This window comes from Arvicola amphibius, chromosome 5 (genome assembly GCF_903992535.2).
Source record: "Arvicola amphibius chromosome 5, mArvAmp1.2, whole genome shotgun sequence".
Classification (NCBI taxonomy): domain Eukaryota; kingdom Metazoa; phylum Chordata; class Mammalia; order Rodentia; family Cricetidae; genus Arvicola; species Arvicola amphibius.
Window position 1 is genome coordinate 102,894,492 of NC_052051.1, and position 21,031 is coordinate 102,915,522.

Consider the following 21,031-nt stretch of genomic DNA (forward strand, 5'->3'; position numbering starts at 1 on the left):
CTAGGTGTGACAGTGACATTGTTTTTGGCATTGCTGTTACCTTTGGCAGAATCATTCTGAACATTCTTTTCGACATAGCTCGCAGTGAAACTTAGAAAACTGTATTACCAGTTTCCTTTATTGAGTTACTTGGGTTAGAGTTTCGCGCGTGCAGACAGGAATGCATTTGCGATCTGAGCTGCCAAGGGTTTAGTGTTGTGCACTGACTAAACGGAATTACTGCTTGTCTCTGATAGGTGGGCGAGGAACAAATAAAATTACCTCAGGCAATGTAAAAGAAATCATACCGGTATACTTTCAAAGCAATTTTTCCACTTATTAGAGTTGAAAAGCAAATAAGTTGTATCAGGACCGCTGTGCTGAATTAGGAACTCAGGAAACTGGGACCAGGATTGTCCTTAGGAAACATAAAGAGTTATTTCCTTATAACAGCTAATGGTATTTTTCTGATATACAATAGAAGAGATGACAGTCAGTTTCACTGGGACTAGATTGAACAGTGTGTGGTCCAAACCTTTGCTTTTGTTGTTAGCTGCCTTGTACTCATTTATGCAGTCATAACACTTATCATTTGTTATAGAAGTAATAACATACTCCCTACCTTTTACATTTTCTCATGAGCTGAATAGTTAATGTAAAACATTCGGATATATCCACTAATGATGAGAAATTGAAGTTGTATGGGAAAGTGTGATGGTAATTGGGTCCTATAGAAATTCAGATATAAGAAAGGAATTGCAAAGTTATTGGTATTGCTTTTTTCCTTAGCCTATTCCATCTAATAACCAATTAGCACTCAGCTTCTGATATTTTCATTCTAAATTTCCAAAGGCCTACAGCTGTGTTAAATGTACATTGTTGCTATTTGCTGAAAAATGTAATTATAAATATGAACCATTAGGTTTTTGGATCTAGATTTCTTCCTGACACATTGACGATTATTGCCCAGACCTCTCCAGAGTAAAATCCCACTAGGATAAAGTCAAATGGTATGCACCTATGATCTGGTATTCTTTGTGCTTTACTGAATAAAAGATTCTCAATGCTTCACTTAATGATTAAATAAATGTAATTGAGAGATTTATCAATCCTGGAAGTTTTCATCATGAGAGAGCAGATAATTAGTGATTGATCATCACCTTCAAAAAAGTTGTTTGTATCTACTGCATGTTATGTTTCAGTGGTGCTTTTTGACACAAGGTATTGGCATCTAATGTGAGGATGCCACATTGCATTTGTGGGTTAAATCTTATGGTAAAACACAGGGTTTTTTTGGGTTGTGAATTTTACTCTTGCAGACCAGGCTGTCCTCAAACTCACAGAGATCCTCCTGTCTCTGCCTCCCAAGTGCTGGGATTAAAGGGGTATGCCACCACCACCCAGATGATTGTGGATTTTTTTACTGTAAATTGGAGACTGCTCTTTTTTTCCTGGCTGTCTAGACCCAAATAACCACACAGAAACTATATTAATTACAAAACTGCTTTGCCAATCACTTAGGCATATTCATGGCTAACTCTTATATCTTAAGTTAATCCATTTCTATTAATCTGTATATCATCACCAGGCTGTGGCCTACCTATATGGTTTTAGCATTCTGGCATCTGTCTCCTTTGGCAGCTACATGGTGTCTCCCTGACTCCTACTTTCTTTCTATATTGCTGTTCAGATTTCCCATCTGGCTTTACTCTACTAAGCCATTGGCCAAAAAAGCTTTATTTATTAGCCAATAAAAGCATCACATATACAGAAGGACATTCCATATCATCTTCTCTTTTCTAATTAAAAGGAAGGTTTTAACTTTAACATAATAAAATTACATATAGCAAAACAATTATCAAGCAACAATTGCAGTTATAGTATTTCTTTATGAATCTAAAGTTTCATATCTAATTTATCTTTTATTATAACTAAGGAAAACTATAACCATAACTATGTCTTCAACTCTTCATAGACCCCAGAAGGATATAATATTACCTAAGTAAGCAGGAAGTGCCTTGTAAGCAACTTCCAAAGTTCTAGAAATGACAGAGACATCTTGTTGCCTTGATAGTCACCCAAAGTTCTTCTGTAAACTTGCGACATCCATCTTCAGCCTACAGGCCATAGTATCTGGCAAACTTGTCCATGAAGCAGGAAATTTCAAAGACTGTTTCACCTATATTGGTAGTTTGTCAGTCACTTTCTCCTGTGTCCTGCAAAATGGCAGACTCTTTCATGAAGAAGGAACCCTAAATGACTGTCACACCTTTAGGCAAGTTCAGCAGTCATTTCTGTGGGTCCTACATGTCCAGTTCATATAGTAGACCATCAAGCAGTCCAGGCAAGAGCAGTTTCTTGCCCATATGTCTAGCAAAGTCCATAAGGAAACTCTTCGATGTCCATCTTTCTCTTGAATTAATTGATGCTGCCAGAAGCAGACATGTCTCACTGTTGAGAAAAGTCTTAAGTTCTTAAAACATTTTCTTTTTTTTCCAGTTTATTTATTTTTTATTAAAAATTGCCATCTCCTCCCCTCCTCCTCCCCCTTCCCTCCCCTCCCCTCCACCCACACCCCCACTCCCTCCCTCTTGAGGCCAAACAGCCATCAGGGTTCTCTACACTATGTTGAGTCCAAGGTCCTCCCAACTCCCCCCAGGTCCAGGAAGGTGAGCAACCGAACTGACAAGGCTCACACAGAGCCCGTCCATGTCGTAGAGACCAAGCCCATCGCCATTGTCCTTGGCTCCTCGGTCAGCCTCCACCATCAGCCACCCTCAGAGAGTCCGATTTGGTCGCATGTTCCATCAGTCCCATTCCAAGTGGACTTGGTGGTTTCCCATTAGTTCTGTCCTATTTTGTAGGTCTTTGAAGTGTTGAAGACTACCTATCTAATTTAAATATATCTCTATATATTTAGAAAACCTAACTAACATGACTACAAGTTTGACTATTATAAATCACTATTGTTAATCTTTATTTCTTAACTATACATTTTTAAATGAGCTGCATAAACACAATACCTTAAACAAGAGCAGAAATACATACACTATAATAAATCAACCTTAAATCAATAAACCAAGATCCATACCAATGCTAAATATTCATCCTTATATCGTATCCCCCCGTTTTTTTTTTTAAGAAAGAGATTGACTATGAGTACCTAGCCATTTATAATCAACCCCCTTTAAATGAAAACAAACTTTTACAAGCAATCATTTTGTGAATTTGGGCCTTGTTTTCTCCAAACTGCTTCCTGCTCTTTGTTGGGCAAAGTGCTTTTATGGTTCATAGAGACCTCTTGAGGGTATTGGTCTATACAACCACATAAGCCTGGAAGGAATCCACAGGTTCTCACGTTCTGTGGAAACAAAAGCAGAACCTCTTTTCCAAAGCAACATATCCTTAGACCCAAATTTTGAAATCAAGATACCTTTATGTTGATTTAACTTAGCAGCCCCCAGAATCAGATGTCTCTCTGCAGTCAAAAATGTAAATAAAATGCAATAATATACATAATCCAGACTCTTTGTGTGTTTTCCATCTTTACATGACTTACTTTGTTTTACTCTATTACCTTTTAATATTTAATTATCATTACCTCTTTAATCTATGACTTTCTATACTCTTTCTTTGCTCTCATAAGCCCATGTACATTTATCCTACACTGTAACCCATTTAGAAGTCTCTTTTTTGTCTGAATCTGTCTTTATTGCATAGCTGCAATCATTTTCTGACCATAAGTACCTTTTTTTTTTTTTTAAATGCTAGTCAGGCATGGCTAGGACCAATTCCATGGCCCTGCCTGTTGGCTCTGCTCATCACCCCAGCTTCATGGACACAGCAGGTCTTTGTGACCATTAAGCAATTTTTAATATGCTGCTCACAAACACCATTTAAGTGGAGGACCTTCCGAAAGCCAGTTTATGCCTGCCAGCCCAAATCAGGAAGCCGGCTCTTAAAGGAGCCTCACAGTTTTTTTCTCCGTCCTCCCTCCCTCCCTCCCTCCCTCCCTCCCTCCCTCCCTCCCTCCCTCCCTCCCTCCCTTCTTTCTTTCTTTCTTTCTTTCTTTGCTAATGCTGAGCCAGTAAGATTTCTTTTAATGGAGCCATACTTTAGCTTGCTGCCAGCAAACAGAGCCTATCTGGAAAAAAAAATGCTAGCTACCAAGAAGCTGCATTTGATTCCCATTTTTGGGATTCATGCCTCAGGCAGTGGGTGCCATTTTGTAAACAGAGACTGCTCTTCCATTCCTGGCCATTCAGACCCGAAAAATCACACAGAAACTATATTAATTATAACATGCTTGGACAATTGCTTAGGCATGTTCCTGGCTAACTCTTTATTTCTTAATTTAACCCATTTCTATTAATCTGTGCATCACCACTAGGCTGTGACCTACCTGTAAGGTTTTGGCATTCTAACATCTGTCTCTTTCAGCAGCTACGTGGCATCTCTCTGACTCTGCCACTTTCTCTCTATATCTCTGTTCATATTTACCACCTGGCTTTACTCTGCTAAGCCATTGGCTGAAACAGCTTTATCTGTTAGCGAATAAAAGCAATACAGACACAGAAGGACATCACCTACTAATCCACATAGTTCATAGTAGTGTTAGAAGGGGATACTCTTTCTTCAGTATCTAAATTCAATTACTAATGTGCTCTTGCTGGATTAACAGACTTAATAATAATATAAATAAACTACAAAGGAGTGGCCCAAAACATTGCAATAATTATCATCTCTGTTATTGAGTTTTCAAATAAAAATAGATTGAGACTTTACATTGACTTAAGCCTAATTGACCTCAAAACCTTTGTGGTAAATAATAATTACATATATCTGTGTTGGTGGCTAGTGATATATTATTCAAAGCATTAGAGAGCAGTAAGCAATACTTAGCTTATTTATTTTATTTTTTTAATGTATATATTTATTATATATACAGTGTTCTGTCTGTCTGTATGCTTGCTGGCCAGAAGAGGGCACCAGATCTCATTACAGATGGCTGTGAGCCACCCTGTGGTTGCTGGGGATTGAACTCAGGACCTCTGGAAGAGCAGTCAGTATTCTTAACCTCTGAGCCATCTCTCCAGCCCTACTTAGCTTATTTATTTCACATAATTGTTCCTCTATATCAGTTCTGCCCTGGCTTCCAATGACTACTTTCCTTCTGGGGATATAGATAGATTGTTATCATCATCAAGAATATTTTGTAAATTGAAGAAATTCTTGTTTAATTACTTCTAACTAACAAAATATATAAATAAGCTGGCATGCAGTTTTAATATATATTTGGTATACCCTTTGTTTGATCTTTCTAAACAATATAGCTTTGTTGGGAGAGTTTATATAACTTAAATATTTAAGTTCTTAATGAGACAATAGGTTGTTTTATGTTATTGGAAGAGACAACTTCCAATGCTATTTTAAAAAATGTTTGTTGAAATTAATATTTAGAGTTGTTGGGCTCATGCCTCATAAAAATAAGTATCAATTTTATTCCTTTTTTGATGGCTTAGTAAATACTAGGTATTCTTTTTGTTTGGAAATGCATACAAAATTGAATATGCAGCATGAAAATCATCTTTTTTGGTGTTGACATTTTAAAGAGATGAGGTAAGGCTATGAATAAATGAAATGCATGCATCTACAAATAGTAGATCCTTCAGAGAAAAATAAAGTAGGAAAAGGCCATGAGCAAAGGGATCACAGTTGGAGAGAATTGTGCAGTTACGTCCCTATGTAGTGAAGGCCTCAGCCAAAAAGTGATATTTGACCAAAGGCCTAAAGATAATGAGTAAGCATGAAGGCTTGGAGGAAAAGCTATGTAGCCAAAGACCAAAAGTGGACAAGCTCTAACATAGGAGCTTTTGTAGTCATTAACAGATTCAGGGATGCTAGGAGTGAATGGTAAGTGTATCAAGAAATGAGGAGAGAGATAGGGTGGAAGGATCAGTTCTTGAGCATTATAGACCTTGTACATACTTGGATGTTTATTCTAAATAGGACAACACAAAGTTTTAAAATGTTTATTCTGACCTCTGTTTAAAAAGTAGAATGTTGCCAGGCAGTGTTCGCTCACATCTTTAATCCCAGCACTCAGGAGGAAGAAGCAGGTGGATCTCTGTGAGTTCAAGGTCAGCCAGAATGGTCTACAAAGTTCCAGGACACGTAGGACTATTTCACAAAGAAACCCTGTCTTGAAAAACAAAAACCCATCATCAACAACAAAAAAGTAGAATGTTGGTGAGTTCTGTATGGAAAGGAGAGAGCAATTTGGAGGCGATGGCTATAATCCTGGTGAGAGAAATGGTGATTTGGATTTATGTGCCATTGATTTGCAGAAGTTGTTGGACTATAGGTATATGCTAAAGGTTAAGACAACAGAATTTCCCAAATGTGAGATAGGAAATAAAAGTCAAGAACAACTCCACATTTTGGGCAGCTATGAGTATGGGAAAGCTGATGGGGTGGCCTTTGAGATGCAAGTAAGAGCTTCAGTAGTGGACTTAACTGAATCTGGTATCTTTTATATATCTGTCAGTGTTAAATTTAGCAGATATTCTTGATTTAAAGATTAATTTGGTAGAAATCAACTTATAGTACTTAAAGATAGGAGAATCAAGTAATATCATCAGTAGAATAAGGGAAGAAAAAACTCTCTAAATTAGGGGCCCTGGGATCTCCAAAGTGACGAGGAATGGCTAGTCTAGGAGGAGTTGAAGGGGAAGGAGCAAGAATTGTTAGGAAAGCAGAGGAATTTATGAGTGTGATATCTCACATTCAAATTTTAATGAGTGGTCCATTTATATCAAATGCTACTGATGGATCAAATCCAAAGAAGCTTATGAATTAATTGATAAGTTTACCAATATGGGTTTTAGTTTAGCTTTATTGGATTGGTAGAATCAAAGCTTGATTGAATAGGTTTATGACTAATTAGGAGGGGAGGAATTGGAGACCGTGGGATGTCTCTTCTGAGAAGTTTGGCTGTAAGCGGGTATGTTGTGCAGTAGTTGGAGGGGATGCAGGGTTAAGGAATTTATTTTCCTTTTTTAAAAAAATTAACAGAGTAGTACATCTTTAGATACTAATAGAAATACTTAATAGAAAAATTATGAAGGAGGATCAAAAACATCAGCAGCAATATCCTTGGGAGAAAAGGGAAAAAGTAATTGTGTGTGTGTGTGTGTGTGTGTGTGTGTGTGTGTGTGTGTGTGTGTGCCTTTAGATTAGTGCATGAACACTTCTTCTGTAGCAAGAAGGGAAAATTGGGAAGGTCTTTACAGTTTGTTTTCTTAAGGAAATAGGGAACATTATTAGCTGAGAGTAAGAATGGTAGAACTGTCAGGATTGAAGAAGGAGGAGAGAGGGGAATGCTTGTTTGAGCGTCTAAAACTGAGAGGCTCCCAATTCTAGACTCAGGTTTTTCTCTTCCAGTTGTGAGCAGGCTTTTTGTGAATGACCTAGAAAATATAATGTGTTTTCCAGGACATCTTTGGAGAACACCCTGCATCTATCTTGTAATTAAAAGCACTGCTCTATGGAGCATGTTTTGTACCATCGTCTTGAATTTTTTCCCCTATTTTTATTTTTGTCAAGTACATTTCAAACATCACACATTTATCAAGTGCCCACTATGTATAAAGTCTGTGTGTTAATCTTAGAGTATATAAAGTAAAAAAAAAATAATGGTTTCTGTTGCTCAGGAGACCATACCATTTCATTTCATAGAGCTAGTTGAGATTGGTTATTGGTGAAGTTAAAGTTGGCTTGTTTGGAACAGTAGTAATTCTAGTTCTCCAATACTGTCAGACCTCATCCACATTGCTTGATGAAATTGAAAATTTATGAGTGTTTATTATTCAGTGAACATCTTTTTGTAGGTATTTCTTTATTTGAGACAAGGTTTCATATAGTGGACGCTGGCTTTGATCTCTTAATCTTCTGCCTTCTTCCCCTGGGTACTGGGATTATAGGTCTATACCACCACCTAGCCAGTCAACCCGAATCTCAGAGTTGTGATAGCACGTGTACTTGTGCTGCAGAAGAAACCACCCAGTAGCTCAGGTGGTGGGTGGTATCTGAGAGTTCCTGCTTTTCTGTTACTGTGGATGATAGAACTTAGGACCTTGCTCATGCCCAGGAAGTCCTCTACAGTCTCAGTTCTCACCCAGCTCACATCTCTACCCTCTCCTTGGAGATAGGGTCTTAATTCAGACTGTCCTTAAACTCATTTTGTAGTCCAGGCAGGTCTTGGTCCCTACCTGCTCAGACTCCCTAGTAGCTGGAGTTATAGGCTTGCATCACCAAACCTATCATATTGTTAGGCAATTCTGATAGTGTTCTCTGGAAAAAGATTCCCTTGCTAGGATTGATACTGAGCTAAAATATGTATCTATTTACTTTATTATTAAATTATAATTTTATACATATACAGTGTATATTTTGGTGCTTCTCCCATTTCCATCTCACTTCTCCTGCCCCCAACTCCTCCTCCCTATAAAATCTATTTTCCCTGTTCAGTAGGTTGGGTTCTTTTAGTAGCCCATAGAGCTTAATCTGGACCTTCTGTATGATCCTGACTTTGGAACTAACCTTCATGTTGACCTTATAGATATGTTATGGAACCCGCTATATCATTTTTTTCACACAACTGTGGTTAATAACTGTGGTGTCTAGAAATCTTTAAAAACATTTTATAAACTAAAAAATTTGGAATTTCCTATATAGTTAGGATGGAAAATTGTTTATATGCTTCTTGCCTGGAATGTTATCAAATTGTAGGTATATATAGATGTATCTGGATTTAGGCAGAGTTCCTAATAGGATCCTCTAGAAAGAAAGCCTTTTTTTGTGATGTTTCTTTTTCTCTAGCAAATGTATGTATTCTACATCTGTAGAAAATATATATGTGTATATACATTTGCATACACATGAAAATATATACTCATACTATATATATATATACATATTTGCTGCAGAAAAAGAACTATCAGAAGAAAAGTTTATATATATATATATATATTTGCTTTAGACCTTTTGAAATTCATAATAGTTCTTTTTTTTGTTCTAAAATTTTTCCCATGTCTTCTATAGTAGGGCTTCTTGGGACATTTCCTGAATGTATTACAGAAGAATAAATATTGCCTTTGTGTTTGCATGATTCATTTGCCCTGAAACATTGTTTGATCTTCAAAGCTGATGCCTGTCTTGGAATTATTTATTCTTTCTACCTAAAATAACGGTCAGCTCCTCCATGGTGCTTAACTCCCTTTTTCATAAAAGGAAAGCAACATAATAGCAAAACATATATCCCAAAATATCCTATTTGGGAATAGGTGTGAAGAAAAGATGCATGAGCCATGGCTTCCAGTGTCTTCTCTACACATAAGGTTATGACTAAAGCTGAACTTTTATGAAATACTCATTATTTTTCTAGTTTTCTTTTTAAGTAAGTTATAACTTCTCAGTTCAAAGTAGATGAAGATTTATTACAAATATGCATGGATATTTCATGATGTTTTATAGTATTTTCCTTCATGTTCTCCTTCCTAGTTTCTGATGAAGAACAATCAGTAGTTTATGTTCCAGGTATGACATCTATGTTAAAGTTCTTGAAACTTCCCTTGTTTCTTAAGTGTTAGGAGATAATTAAATATTGGGACAACAACCTTGTATGTGCAATTGGATATGAAACAATTCATTTCTACATAATTAAAAAACAAATGTTTGTGAATATTTGACTATATCTTCTTAAGATTTGAGATATTGGTCTTTTTAGGGTCTGGCTGGGCAAGTCAGCATTTATGGTGTATACAATGTGTCATTTATTAAAGAGATTCTTTTTGAAAATTTACATCTCATATCTCAAAAGAAAATACAAAAGTTGATCCAGATTAAATACAAGTCTTTATGCTTACTGATTGTTCAGTTGGATGAGTAGTCAAGCAGAATCATTGAAGGTACTCAGGGTAAAAACCATCTGGTTCTTTGATGTCCCATGTCATCTCAGTATGTTGTAACTTATTGCTTTTAATGTGATCTAAAAATCTTTCCAGCATCTAACTGAATTATCGAATTTTCTATAAATAACCTTTTTGTGATTGTGTGCACACAAGCACATACACACACACACACATGCGCACACACGCTTTAAATTGAAATTTATACTTTTTTTTTCTCATCAGGTTCCATAAAGTACATGATACCAAGAGAGGGTTAATGGGGAATGTGGGGAAGCTGAAAAGATTAAGATCAAATCTGAAGTCTTGTTTAATGAACATTCTTAGGAATATCCACAGAAGGAAATACAAGATCAAGACTCAAGTTGATAAATCCAAAAGTTGATGTTAAAGTTAAGGCTTCCAGGGTGACTGATGCTTCCATGGAGTCTTTAAAAGGTGCAGGAGATTCGGTAGCTGAACAGGTCAGTAATCTTTTTATATTTGTTTTTCTGTGTGTGTGTGTGTGTGTGTGTGTGTGTGTGTGTGTACACGTGTGCATGAGTTGGGGTGGGTGGTAGTGGTGGGTGTGAACATGTGTACCTATGTGTGTGCATGTGTGGAAACCAAAGTTAGGTATCCTCCTCATCCTCTACCCCTCTAACACTCTACTTTGTTGGTTTTTGGGGGGTGGGGTGGGGTGGGGTGGCGTGGGATGGGGTTGTCTTTTGTTTATAACACAGGTCTCTTGCTGAACCCAGAGCTCACCCTGGTCAGTCTCCATCATTTACAGCCCCTTCTAGTTGCAAAGTTACAGGCAAGTGCTACTCTGTCCTCATTTGAACTCAGATGCTCATGCTCGAGATACAGGCACTTTACTGACTAAGCCGTCTCCTGAGCTTGCTGGTTTTTATACATACTGCTCAATAAGACACAAAGACCTTGAAAAGATGGCCTGTTTGTATCTGTAGAAGACACAATCCTTTTGTGGCCCTTGATAGTGCTAAGTATCAACATAAAGTATCTGGACTTGTTGAAAGTTTTGCTCTAAAATGTATAGATGTGCTCTAAGTCTTAGCTAAAAAAAAAATGTATTATCTTACTGTGCCTCAAAAGGTTTAAATTTGCCATGTTCCCCTTTTCTGGCATTCATGAGTAAGTCAAATTCATTATTTTTATGGTTAGGTATTGTTTTGTTTTTATTTCTCAAAATTTATTAGTTGATGGATGATACTTTCATATTAGAATGAAGCTTATATGAGGAAAATCAGTCTGCATTTTATGACTTTGACTTAGAAAATAATGTCATTAAAATTTTTTAGAGTTTGTTTTGTTCTGTATTTTAAATTAACAAAACTAAACATTTTTGCTTTGTTTTGTTTTCAACCAGTGTCTCAAATATATGAATTAGGCTTTGAATTTGTTGTGTAACTGAGTCTGACCTTGAGCTCATGATTTCCTTGCCTCTGTCTCCCAAATACTGGGATTGCAGTAAAACTCTTGGTGTATTAAAGATTTATTTTATTTTATGTGTATGAGTGTTTTGCCTGCACATGTGTGTGTCTAGTGCCAAAGAAGCCCAGAAGAGGACATAGGATCCATTGGAATTGGAGTTACAGATGGTTGTGAGCCATCCTGTATGTGGCGGGAATTGACCCTAGGTCTTCTGCAAGAATACCAAGCATTCTTAACCATTAACCCATCTCTCCAGATCCTCTTTCATTATTCTTTTATATTTATCATCTTTTTTGCATATACATGTGTTGTGCCTATCCATATATTCATATTTGCGTGTATGAAGGCCTGAACTTGACACCAGGTTTCTTCCTCAGTTCCTCTCTACTTCGTTTTTGAGGCAGGATATCATGTTGAACCCAGGTATAGCCAAATATGGCTAGTCTAGCTAGCCAGTTTTCTCAGGGGATCCTCTGTCTTTGCTTCCCAACTGCTGGGAATGGAGGTGGCCACCATTGCCTGCCTAGTTTTATGTGACTTGGGTGCTTCTGCCAACAGTTGCTTTTTATAGGCCATTGACTAGTTTTGCCTTTTTTTTTTGTTTTTTTTTTTTTCGAGACAGTGTTTCTCTGTAGCTTTGGAGCCTGTCCTGGAACTAGCTCTTGTAGACCAGGCTGGCCTCGAACTCACAGAGATCCGCCTGCCTCTGCCTCCCAAGTGCTGGGATTAAAGGCGTGCACCACCGCCTCCCGGCAGTTTTGCCCTTTTTCAATGTCTTCATAATGGTATCTGCACATTCCTTTGGCGTATGTCTTTTTCCGTTTGTTTTAACTGCTGTATTTCAAATGAAATTCATTTTATTGTAATGCTATAACTATTGTTAAATTTTCTTCCCTCAATCAAAGTTTGACATTAGTGTTTGTAATCTCGGGTTCATGGGCGGAATCTTCCTTCTTAAGATGTGTGACATTTTCTGAGGGGAAACTGATCAATCTGCTATCTATCCTAGATAAGACAAGGACAACAGACTCAGTCTAGCTTGGTGAATCAGTGAGTTTACTGGAATGACTTATAAGAGCATGCAAAACTCCAAGGAAGCTACATCACCAAAATGTACCACACTATGGGTGACAATCAGAACAGTTATGCCCTGGAGGTCCCTCCTCAACTTGTAGGCAGCAACTCTCTCCTCAGAAACTGTGTCCTGCTCTTAGAACTTTGGGAGCAGCAGGACTTTGTAAGATGCACTTTCTGAGCCTTGGAAGACTTAAGCTTCTTCAGTCCCTCCTAAATAGGGCTTCATTTCGAAGGAAGCAGCTATACAACAGCTTGTTTTATAAATACATTTTATTTAATCCCTGGGTAGGCTTATGTTTTGAGGTATTGTCTATGACTGCTTTTGTAGAATCACAGAGTAGCTATAGCGACTATTACCCCTCAAAGCCCAAAATAGCCCAAACATTTACTGTCAGACTAGTTGCAGAAAGTGTTTTACAATTCCTAATGTACAATCATGCAGACATTTTTGATATGTGTTACTAATGATTGTCTGACAGTGAACAGGATTTGGTGGTGAACAATGCGTCTTTTCAGATGGCTTTAGGAATAGAAATGGTGCATTGCGGTGTTTCTTCTGTTAGTTGATGCAGGTATGAGCACTGCAGCACACCCAGAAAAGCATAAATGAAAGCCATTAGCTAGTTACGCTTCTTTCAGCTGTCGTATTGTTTCATTTGCATAGTTTCCAATTTTATTCTATAGCTGTGTTTAAACACTCGACCAAAAGCAACGTGGGGAAGAAATGGTTTATTTAGCACACACTTCCAGGTCATAGTCAAAAAAAAGGGAAAACAGAATAGGAAATTATGCAGGAACTTCAAGCAGAGTCTATGGAGGAATACCACTTACTGACTTGGCTCTTTGACTTACAGACCAAAATAATCCATCTCAATTACGCAACTTTTCCCATGTGGCATGAAAATAATCTTAGGGACTCTGTAAATGATTTACTTAGTGGGTTTTTGCTGTTTTTTTTTTTAATAAATTTTTATTTACAAACATATATAGTAAGCTAATTTTGTCTTTCAGGTGTAGTTTTCAGAACTCTGTCCTACATAAAGCAATGTATTTTTATTTTTCAGCAATGTTTGGTTTTATATGTTTGGAACTTTATATAAACACCCATACAATATCTATTATAGAATTAAGTGTTTTGCTTTTCAGTCTATTTGTGAAAATTCTTAATGCTGTATATGGAACTTCTTTTACTGATGTAAAGTTTTTTTTTTTTTTTTTTTTTTTTTTTACTAACATGTCACCACTTGTTCAATCATTTTAACCAAGAAACTTAACTGGAGAGATGGCCAGCATTTCAAAATACTGGCTCCTATTTCAGAGGTCCCAGTTTCAAATCTCAGCAACCACATGGTGAATAACGACTACCTATAACTGTGTATAGCACCAAGAATTCCGTGTTAACTGGGGTTCTCCAGTGACTCTTTGAATTTCATGAGTTTAAAGACCCCTCTGAAATTGTTACAGTACTGGAGAAAACATACTCTACTACCAAAAACACAGTAGTATTGTTGTATGGAGGGTTGCTTGTTGGTTCCCAGCTGCCCAGCCACAAAATTACCATTCAGAAAACTATATTATTTGCAATACTGTTTGGCCAATAGCTTAAGCATATTTCTGGATAAAATCATATCCTAAACTAACCCATTTCTATTATTCTGTAATAATGGCTGTGGCTTACCTGCTAAAGTTTTCAGCATCTGTCTTAGGCAGAGGACCCATGGCTTCTCCCTAACTCCACCTCCCTCCTCCCATTCTATAGGCCAAGTCATTTTTTTATTCATTAACCAATTAAAGAAACATATAAACACAAGGACCTGCCACATCATAGCATAGTGTTTAAGACCACAGCCCATCTTTGCACCCCATTCTGTTATGTGGGTGTTATAACCTTGGCCAATCTGGGTACTCTTAAAGAACTGAAACAATGCCTGCCTAATTGCACTGCTATGAAAATAATATGGAGTAACAGGTAAAAAGTACTTATCACATTCTTAGCATGTGATAAACACTAGAGGTAAATTCCAAGTCTTCTTAGATCTGTCCCTTCCAAATTCTGATTTTTTTGAAGACCTACAACTACTGTCTCCTAGAATGCCTCTTGACTACAGTGTCAGATATTCTCAGTGTCTTCCAATGTCTCCAGAGCATTCTTTCTCAAAAAGTACTTAACAATTGTTTTTAGTAAAAAAAAAAAAGTTAACAAGAAGATGTTTTATTCTAGAATTTCTGCAAGGAACGAATGAAGAGTGCATCGCTGAAAGATTTATGTCTTGAAGACAAAAGACGCATTGCTAACTTAATTAAAGAACTGGCCAGGTGAGACAAAACCTTATCTGAGATCCATCTATAGATGAGACAGCTCATTTTAAGAATAGAGTATTTCTAATACATTTGATGTCTGTGGTGGTTTGAATAAGATCATAGATTCAAATGCTTGATCACCAGGGAGTGACATTGTTTGGAGGGATTAGGAGGGGTGGCCTTGATGGAGGAGTGTCAATGGAGCTGGACTTTGGTGTTTCAGAAGTTCAAGCCAGGTCTGAAGGCTGTCTTTTTTCCTCCTGCCTGCAGATCTGGATGTGGAACTCTCAGGTCCTTCTCTAGTATCATGTCTGCCCATGTGCTGTCATGCTGAGAATTGACTATACCTCTGAAACTATAAGCAAGCCCCAATTAAATGCTTTCCTTTTTAAGAGATCCTATAGTCATGGTTCTTTTCATAGCAATAGAGCACTGACTAAGACAATGTGTCATTGTTGCTATTTGTCTTATGGAAATAGACTTTTAAAAAAAGATTTAGTATTGCCCAAACAGTCACCTTCAAGTGATTACTCACAATGACCTAACACCTCACAAGGCCTCACATTGTAAAATTACTGCCACTTCCCACTAGTAACGTAAGTTGGGGACCACATCTTTAACATATGGGACTTTGGACAATGAATGAATCTTAAAACCATAGTGTTATTGTAGGGGAGATTCACTGGAACTATTCAAATGTACCTTTGCTCTGAAATTAGCACCACTGTAATACAGTACATCTAAGGAGTGTGTCTCCATCCTATATTGCATGATACTCTAATGGCTACATTATATTTCTCAAAGTAGTTTTATCTTCATTATCACATTAGAATTCTTATTGAAAAATGAATTTTTCTTTGTTCTATTTATGTCAGTACTTAATTTCTTATTAGTATCAGACTCGATAAACTTTGAATTTTATTATAGAATTCTAGGAATCACAGAAATAAGTGAAGTAGAAAGATAATCATTTTTAACTTTTTATTCTAAGATAACTGTAGAGTTTATTGAAGTTGTTATAAATATGTAGAGAACTTATCCACCCTTTACCCAAGTGTCCAGTGATGGTAATATTTTGGTTAACCACAGTACAGTATTACCACTAGAAAACTGACATTCACAGAATTTGTCTCTTACGTACTACCAGTCTTCATTGTAAATTTATCCACAATCACTATAGTCAAAATTCTAAATAGTTCTGTTGTAAGGATTGTTTTGTTTTGTTTTGTTTTGAGTTTTGAGGTGGTGGGAATTGACTAGGGCCTTGTACATGTAGGGAAGGGTTATACCACTTTAATTGCTCTTTAAAATCTTTGCGAATGTGCATGTGTATGTAGGTATACTTGGAAGCTGGAAAAGAATGTTGGCTTCCCTCGACCTGCAGTCACAGATGGTTGTTCTTGATGAATGTCCAAGAGGGCTTTAAAAACACCTGTAATTTTAACTCTTTTAGTTTGCAGTGAGGAGCTCTTTTTCTTTGTTTTGTTTTCTTGGTGTCTGTCTTTAGTCCTTTTGGATGTAACATTTCATCTTTGTTGTTACTCCTTTACTGAAGACATACTTGCCGCAGCCAGCTAGAACTGGTTATGACACTAGCTATTCAGCCCACCAGTCCTTCTCTGGATACCTTCTATTCCCTGTTTATTCACAGATCAGTCCAGGCTACTCTCTGCCTTTGTTTTCCTGTCTCCCCTCTGGTTTTCTTCAAGTTGGCCTTTTCTTCCTATTTAAATGTTCTCTTTCCTCTGCCTGGGCCTTGACTTCATGCCAGAGCATCCCTCTGTGTATGTATCCTTTTCATTCACTACACGCTCTGTCGCTGTATAATAGCCTATGCCTTCTTGATAACTTTGTTCTTTTTACCTGGGTTTTGATACCCCATACAGGGCTGCTCCCTGAGTGTTTGTCCTTTTTAGTTTTTTATGGTTTGATAACCTGTTTAAGGTTAATTTGATATGAATACTGTGTTAATTCCTCATTGGCTATGTTTGTCAGCAACTGCCTCCAAATACGGCATAGATCTCCCATCATGCTTGGGATCTGAGTCTCCATGTTAGCTCACCACTATCTCCTAGTTCATTTCACCTTACTTAGGTCCTATTATAGCATATGTGACTGGCTTTCTCCCCACAATGCTCTTCTTACCTGCCCGAGTCTCTACCTTCTACTGGACATCTGTGTAGATACTCTTTTACATCTCCCTGGGCTCTGGTCCCCTGCTCTGAGCAACTCCTCTGTGCAGATGTTATCATTATATTCAGATTCTGATTATTCCCAGTCCTACTCAGTATTCAATAAGAAAATACAAAGTAAAATGAAGAGAGAGGAAATGAAAGCTCAAATTTCATTCTGAAGAGAAAAAAATGTGTTCTTTATTAAAAAAAGATGTTTAAATGTAGTTGCTTATTTATGAGAAAACTTAGCTTTACAAATCACATCATATAAAATAATGCGAAATTGTTGTAAAAGGAGCAGCGGACCGCTTCCCGCTGCCCGGCTAGCTTTACCTGAAATAATTACATGGAAACTGTATTCATTTAAACACTGCCTGGCCCATTAGTTCTAACCTCTTATTGGCTAACTCTCACATATTAGTTTAACCCATCTCCATCACACTTGACTGTGGCTTACTGGCATGAGTCTAACCAGCGTCCATTTTGGAGAGGAGAGCCATGGCATCTGCCTGACTCTGCTCTTCTTCCCAGAATTCTTTTCTGTCTACTCCACCTATCTATGGGCTCACTGATCAAAAGGCCAAGGCAGCTTCTTTATTCAACCAATGAAAACAACACATAGAAAGAAGACTCTCCTACACCACAATATCTGCTGCTTTTGTGCTTAGCTTGTCTTGTCTAATATATTGTTTTTAAAATGAATAGACTCAATTTTGAGTAAATAGAAAATAATGATGAAGCCTTAAAAAGAAATGGTTAGGCTGTAGTTTTAAAAGTTTTCTTAATTCATATCTTTTTACAAAAAAATAGCCATAAGAGATTGCTTGTACCTTGTATAAGGTCAAATCAAATGGAGAAAAGTGCCAAAAGCTTTAAGAAAATGACATATTTCTGTGACATATTTAAATACACCTACTTAAGCTTCAGCTTGGATGCAACGCTATTGGTATTGTTTAAGGAGCCACATCACTGAGATTGGTTGGCACCTACCACTGGCCTTCAGCAGAATGTTTTCAGAGGGCGATAGCATTCAGTAGCTCTCAGCAAGCCTACAGAACAAGCAGTGTCATTTGTTTATCCTTTTTTCAGTTGTAGATTAATATATAAATACATAATGTTTACTTATTTTTCAAATATTACTTTTGATGTTTAAAGCATCTTTATAAGAACTATTCCCAAGCCCTGCATCTCTCCATTTTTTAAAATATGGTCTTGACTTTGGTAATGTAATGTGGGAAAACATATTTGTATCTTGGACAGGTCCTCATACAGGCTCTTTATGTGAACCTCCTGTTTAATACCTGTACAGATGCTATCAACCAAGGGCTCAGAAAGACACCTCTCAGCTCCACAGAAAAATAAAATCTCAATATGCAAGAAAATGGATTAACTTAGAATGTATAATATTAAAGTCAACTAACCTTAGAAAAAGAAAATCTACATATTTTCCTCATATGTAGATTCTAGCCTATAATATGTACATGTGTGCAAATGTAACTGTGAATCTTTTATATAGTTAGAAAGCAGAAAGGAAGGAAGAGATATTCGGTGATGAGAAAGGACAGAGTGCAAGTAAAAGATAAGAATTGTGAGAGAGAATATGATTGTTTCCTAATTTTAAAACTCCAATGCATTTTATTTTTATTTTTTTGTGGTAGATAAGAGCATAAAAATGTAGTTGATGATAAAAGTGTAAAATCCAAGGCAGAGGTCCACAGCCTCAGAAAGGCTTTCTCTCAGTGTGGTCACCGAGACATATAGGCATGGGTTTGGGGAATTGCTTGTTTGAATACATATGTTGTTGTAGATGGATCATGTTTGTAATTTTCAAGTTCTTTGCACTAATGTGAATTTTAATTAAAATATATAAAAAGGAAAGATGCCTGTAAGATGTATTAGTAATTTTAATTGGAAATACATATTTGAATAAAACATATAAAATAAAATTTGTCATTGGTGTAATTGGCTAGAAAAATGAATTCATTCAAATAAAGGACAATAGTGCCGATAAGAGCTAATGACATGCATAGAGTATTAAAGGTCAAACCATTGAGGATACACATTTAATCTTAGCACTCAGGATGCAGGTGTAGACAGAACTCTTGAGTTCAAGGTCAGCCTGGTCTACAAAGTGAGACCCTCTGTTTAAAAGAAAAGAAAACAAATCAAATGGCAGAAGTGTCAGAAGATTCAGAGAATTTACATATTTTTTTAAAATGTTCAGGTGTAGCATGGGTAAGGAGTTTCTGCTCTCATGTAAACTTGCTGCCATTATTCCAGGGGATGTTGGAAATTAGACAGCACAGATAGATAAAATAAACCCCTTATTCATAGTGAATATGAATGAGCAAAACTGTGCCAGTGGGTAAGAAAGCAAAAAGACTTTGAAAGCTATGAGGTAACTTTCTGTGGGTGCTTCCTTACTAATCTATATTTAGGGAGCTTTCCCACTTGTGTTAGTACACAAATATTATTAGTGTACAGACGTGAACCAAAATTCAAAATCTAATAGAGAATAGGTACAACAAAGAGAAATTGCAGTGGTGTGAATTATGTTGCTTATGGAAGAAGATACTAAGGGGTAAGTTGATATGTAAGCTTCAAGTAAATGAAGGGGCTTCCCTAAGGTGTCTAGCATTGATTTACATGTGCATAAGAGTAAGCAGGATATTGACTGAGCTTTCTGTAGAAAGATTTAGGGGAGAAAGAATTCTTGTTGCAGTTGCAGAATTATATGACTTCAGAAAGTCTTTCACCATAGCATTAATGAATTGTTTGCAGGGATAGTAAAAGTAGAATCACTTACGGAGACCAGCTCTGCATGCGTGTCCTTGTTTACTGGGGCCTGTCAGGTGGCAACAGGTGCTGTGGACTAATACAGAAATTGTTTCATTGGCTTTATTTTTGAGGGAAAATAAGTTTCAACATTTTAAAATAATTCTAGCCACAGTTGCAGTACTAGATAGGGATGAACTATTCTAGAGGAATCTAAAAACCCTTCTGTTTACTGTCTTGGTTCCACTGTCAGTTCATGCATTGTTTCCAAGAGACTGCTTTTGCAGTAACTTTTTTGAGGACAAATTCTTTTTAGGCCCAGATACTCAATGTTTCCCAAAGGACATTTTACTAGTTCTACTTGACATTTCTGAGATGCAAAAAACAAAATAAAACAAACAAACCAGATGCACCATTAGTTTCTCATTGTAAAGTAAGTTGATCATTATTTTTTTTAAAAAAAAAACATTATAACTTCTAGGTAAGAATGAAATGTACATTGCTCTACAATAGAAATACTAGACTTTGATTTTTCAGTAACTTAAGAGTTTTTACTGCCTTTTTTGAAACTTTAATCATTTGGGGTTAAGGGATGACATACAATAGTCCTTATAATTAATTACATAGAAATTGTAAGAAAAGATGGGCTTTTAACTTCCTGTAGGTAGAAAGTCATTAATAGTGCAGAAGAGTTGGTATTCAAAACTTCAATTTTAGATAGTCCATTCTGAAATCTGTCACTCAAAGAATATGTTTTAAATAATTAATGTTCATTTAACAGTCTTTCTTCTAGTCTGACCACAATGTGCCACCTATATGAAGTTAATTTTTCTGTAACAAGTACTTTTTCCCTTTTGTGTGACATTTGCACACAGCTCTATGAGTGTGAACAACATTTGCTGATTTGCGTGGATTTATTCTGACCCGTGCTTGACCCACATTTGGTTATGAAAGACTGATGGACTATCACTATAGGTCCATTGAAACAATATACCCTATCCCGTATCATTTGGTCTTTTCTTAGTCTTCTTTTTAATGTATTTTGTCCATGTGCTTATGGACCATGATTATTCTTTGCCATAATTCATTTTGTATACTGTTGTGCCTTAGTTAGGATTTCTATTACTGCAATGAAACACCATGACCAAGAAGCAAGTTGGGAAAGAAAGGATTTATTTGACTTACACCTCTACATTGCTGTTCATCACTGAATGAAATAAGGCAAGAACTCAAATGGGTCAGGATCCTGGAGGCAGGAGCTGATGCAGAAGCCATGGAAGAAAGCTGCTTACTGGCTTGTTTCACCTGGCTTGCTTAGCATGA

General features: G+C 36.8%; 1 protein-coding gene across 6 annotated transcripts in view; it reads left to right on the top strand.

Annotated features, from left to right (window-relative positions):
• Positions 1-21,031, top strand: part of Kiaa1328 (KIAA1328 ortholog) — a 284,272-nt gene that overhangs the window by 1,140 nt on the left and 262,101 nt on the right. For 4 of the 6 annotated variants that reach the window (XM_038329545.1, XM_038329547.1, XM_038329546.2 and 1 more), the window contains exons 2-4: positions 9,541-9,576; positions 10,275-10,411; positions 14,680-14,774. In XM_038329545.1, the coding sequence (XP_038185473.1) occupies positions 9,541-9,576; positions 10,275-10,411; positions 14,680-14,774 (268 nt within the window). Of the gene's footprint in view, positions 1-793; positions 990-9,540; positions 9,577-10,274; positions 10,412-14,679; positions 14,775-21,031 lie in introns of all 6 variants that reach the window. The other 2 variants (XM_038329549.2, XM_038329550.2) reach the window with 2 other exon arrangements.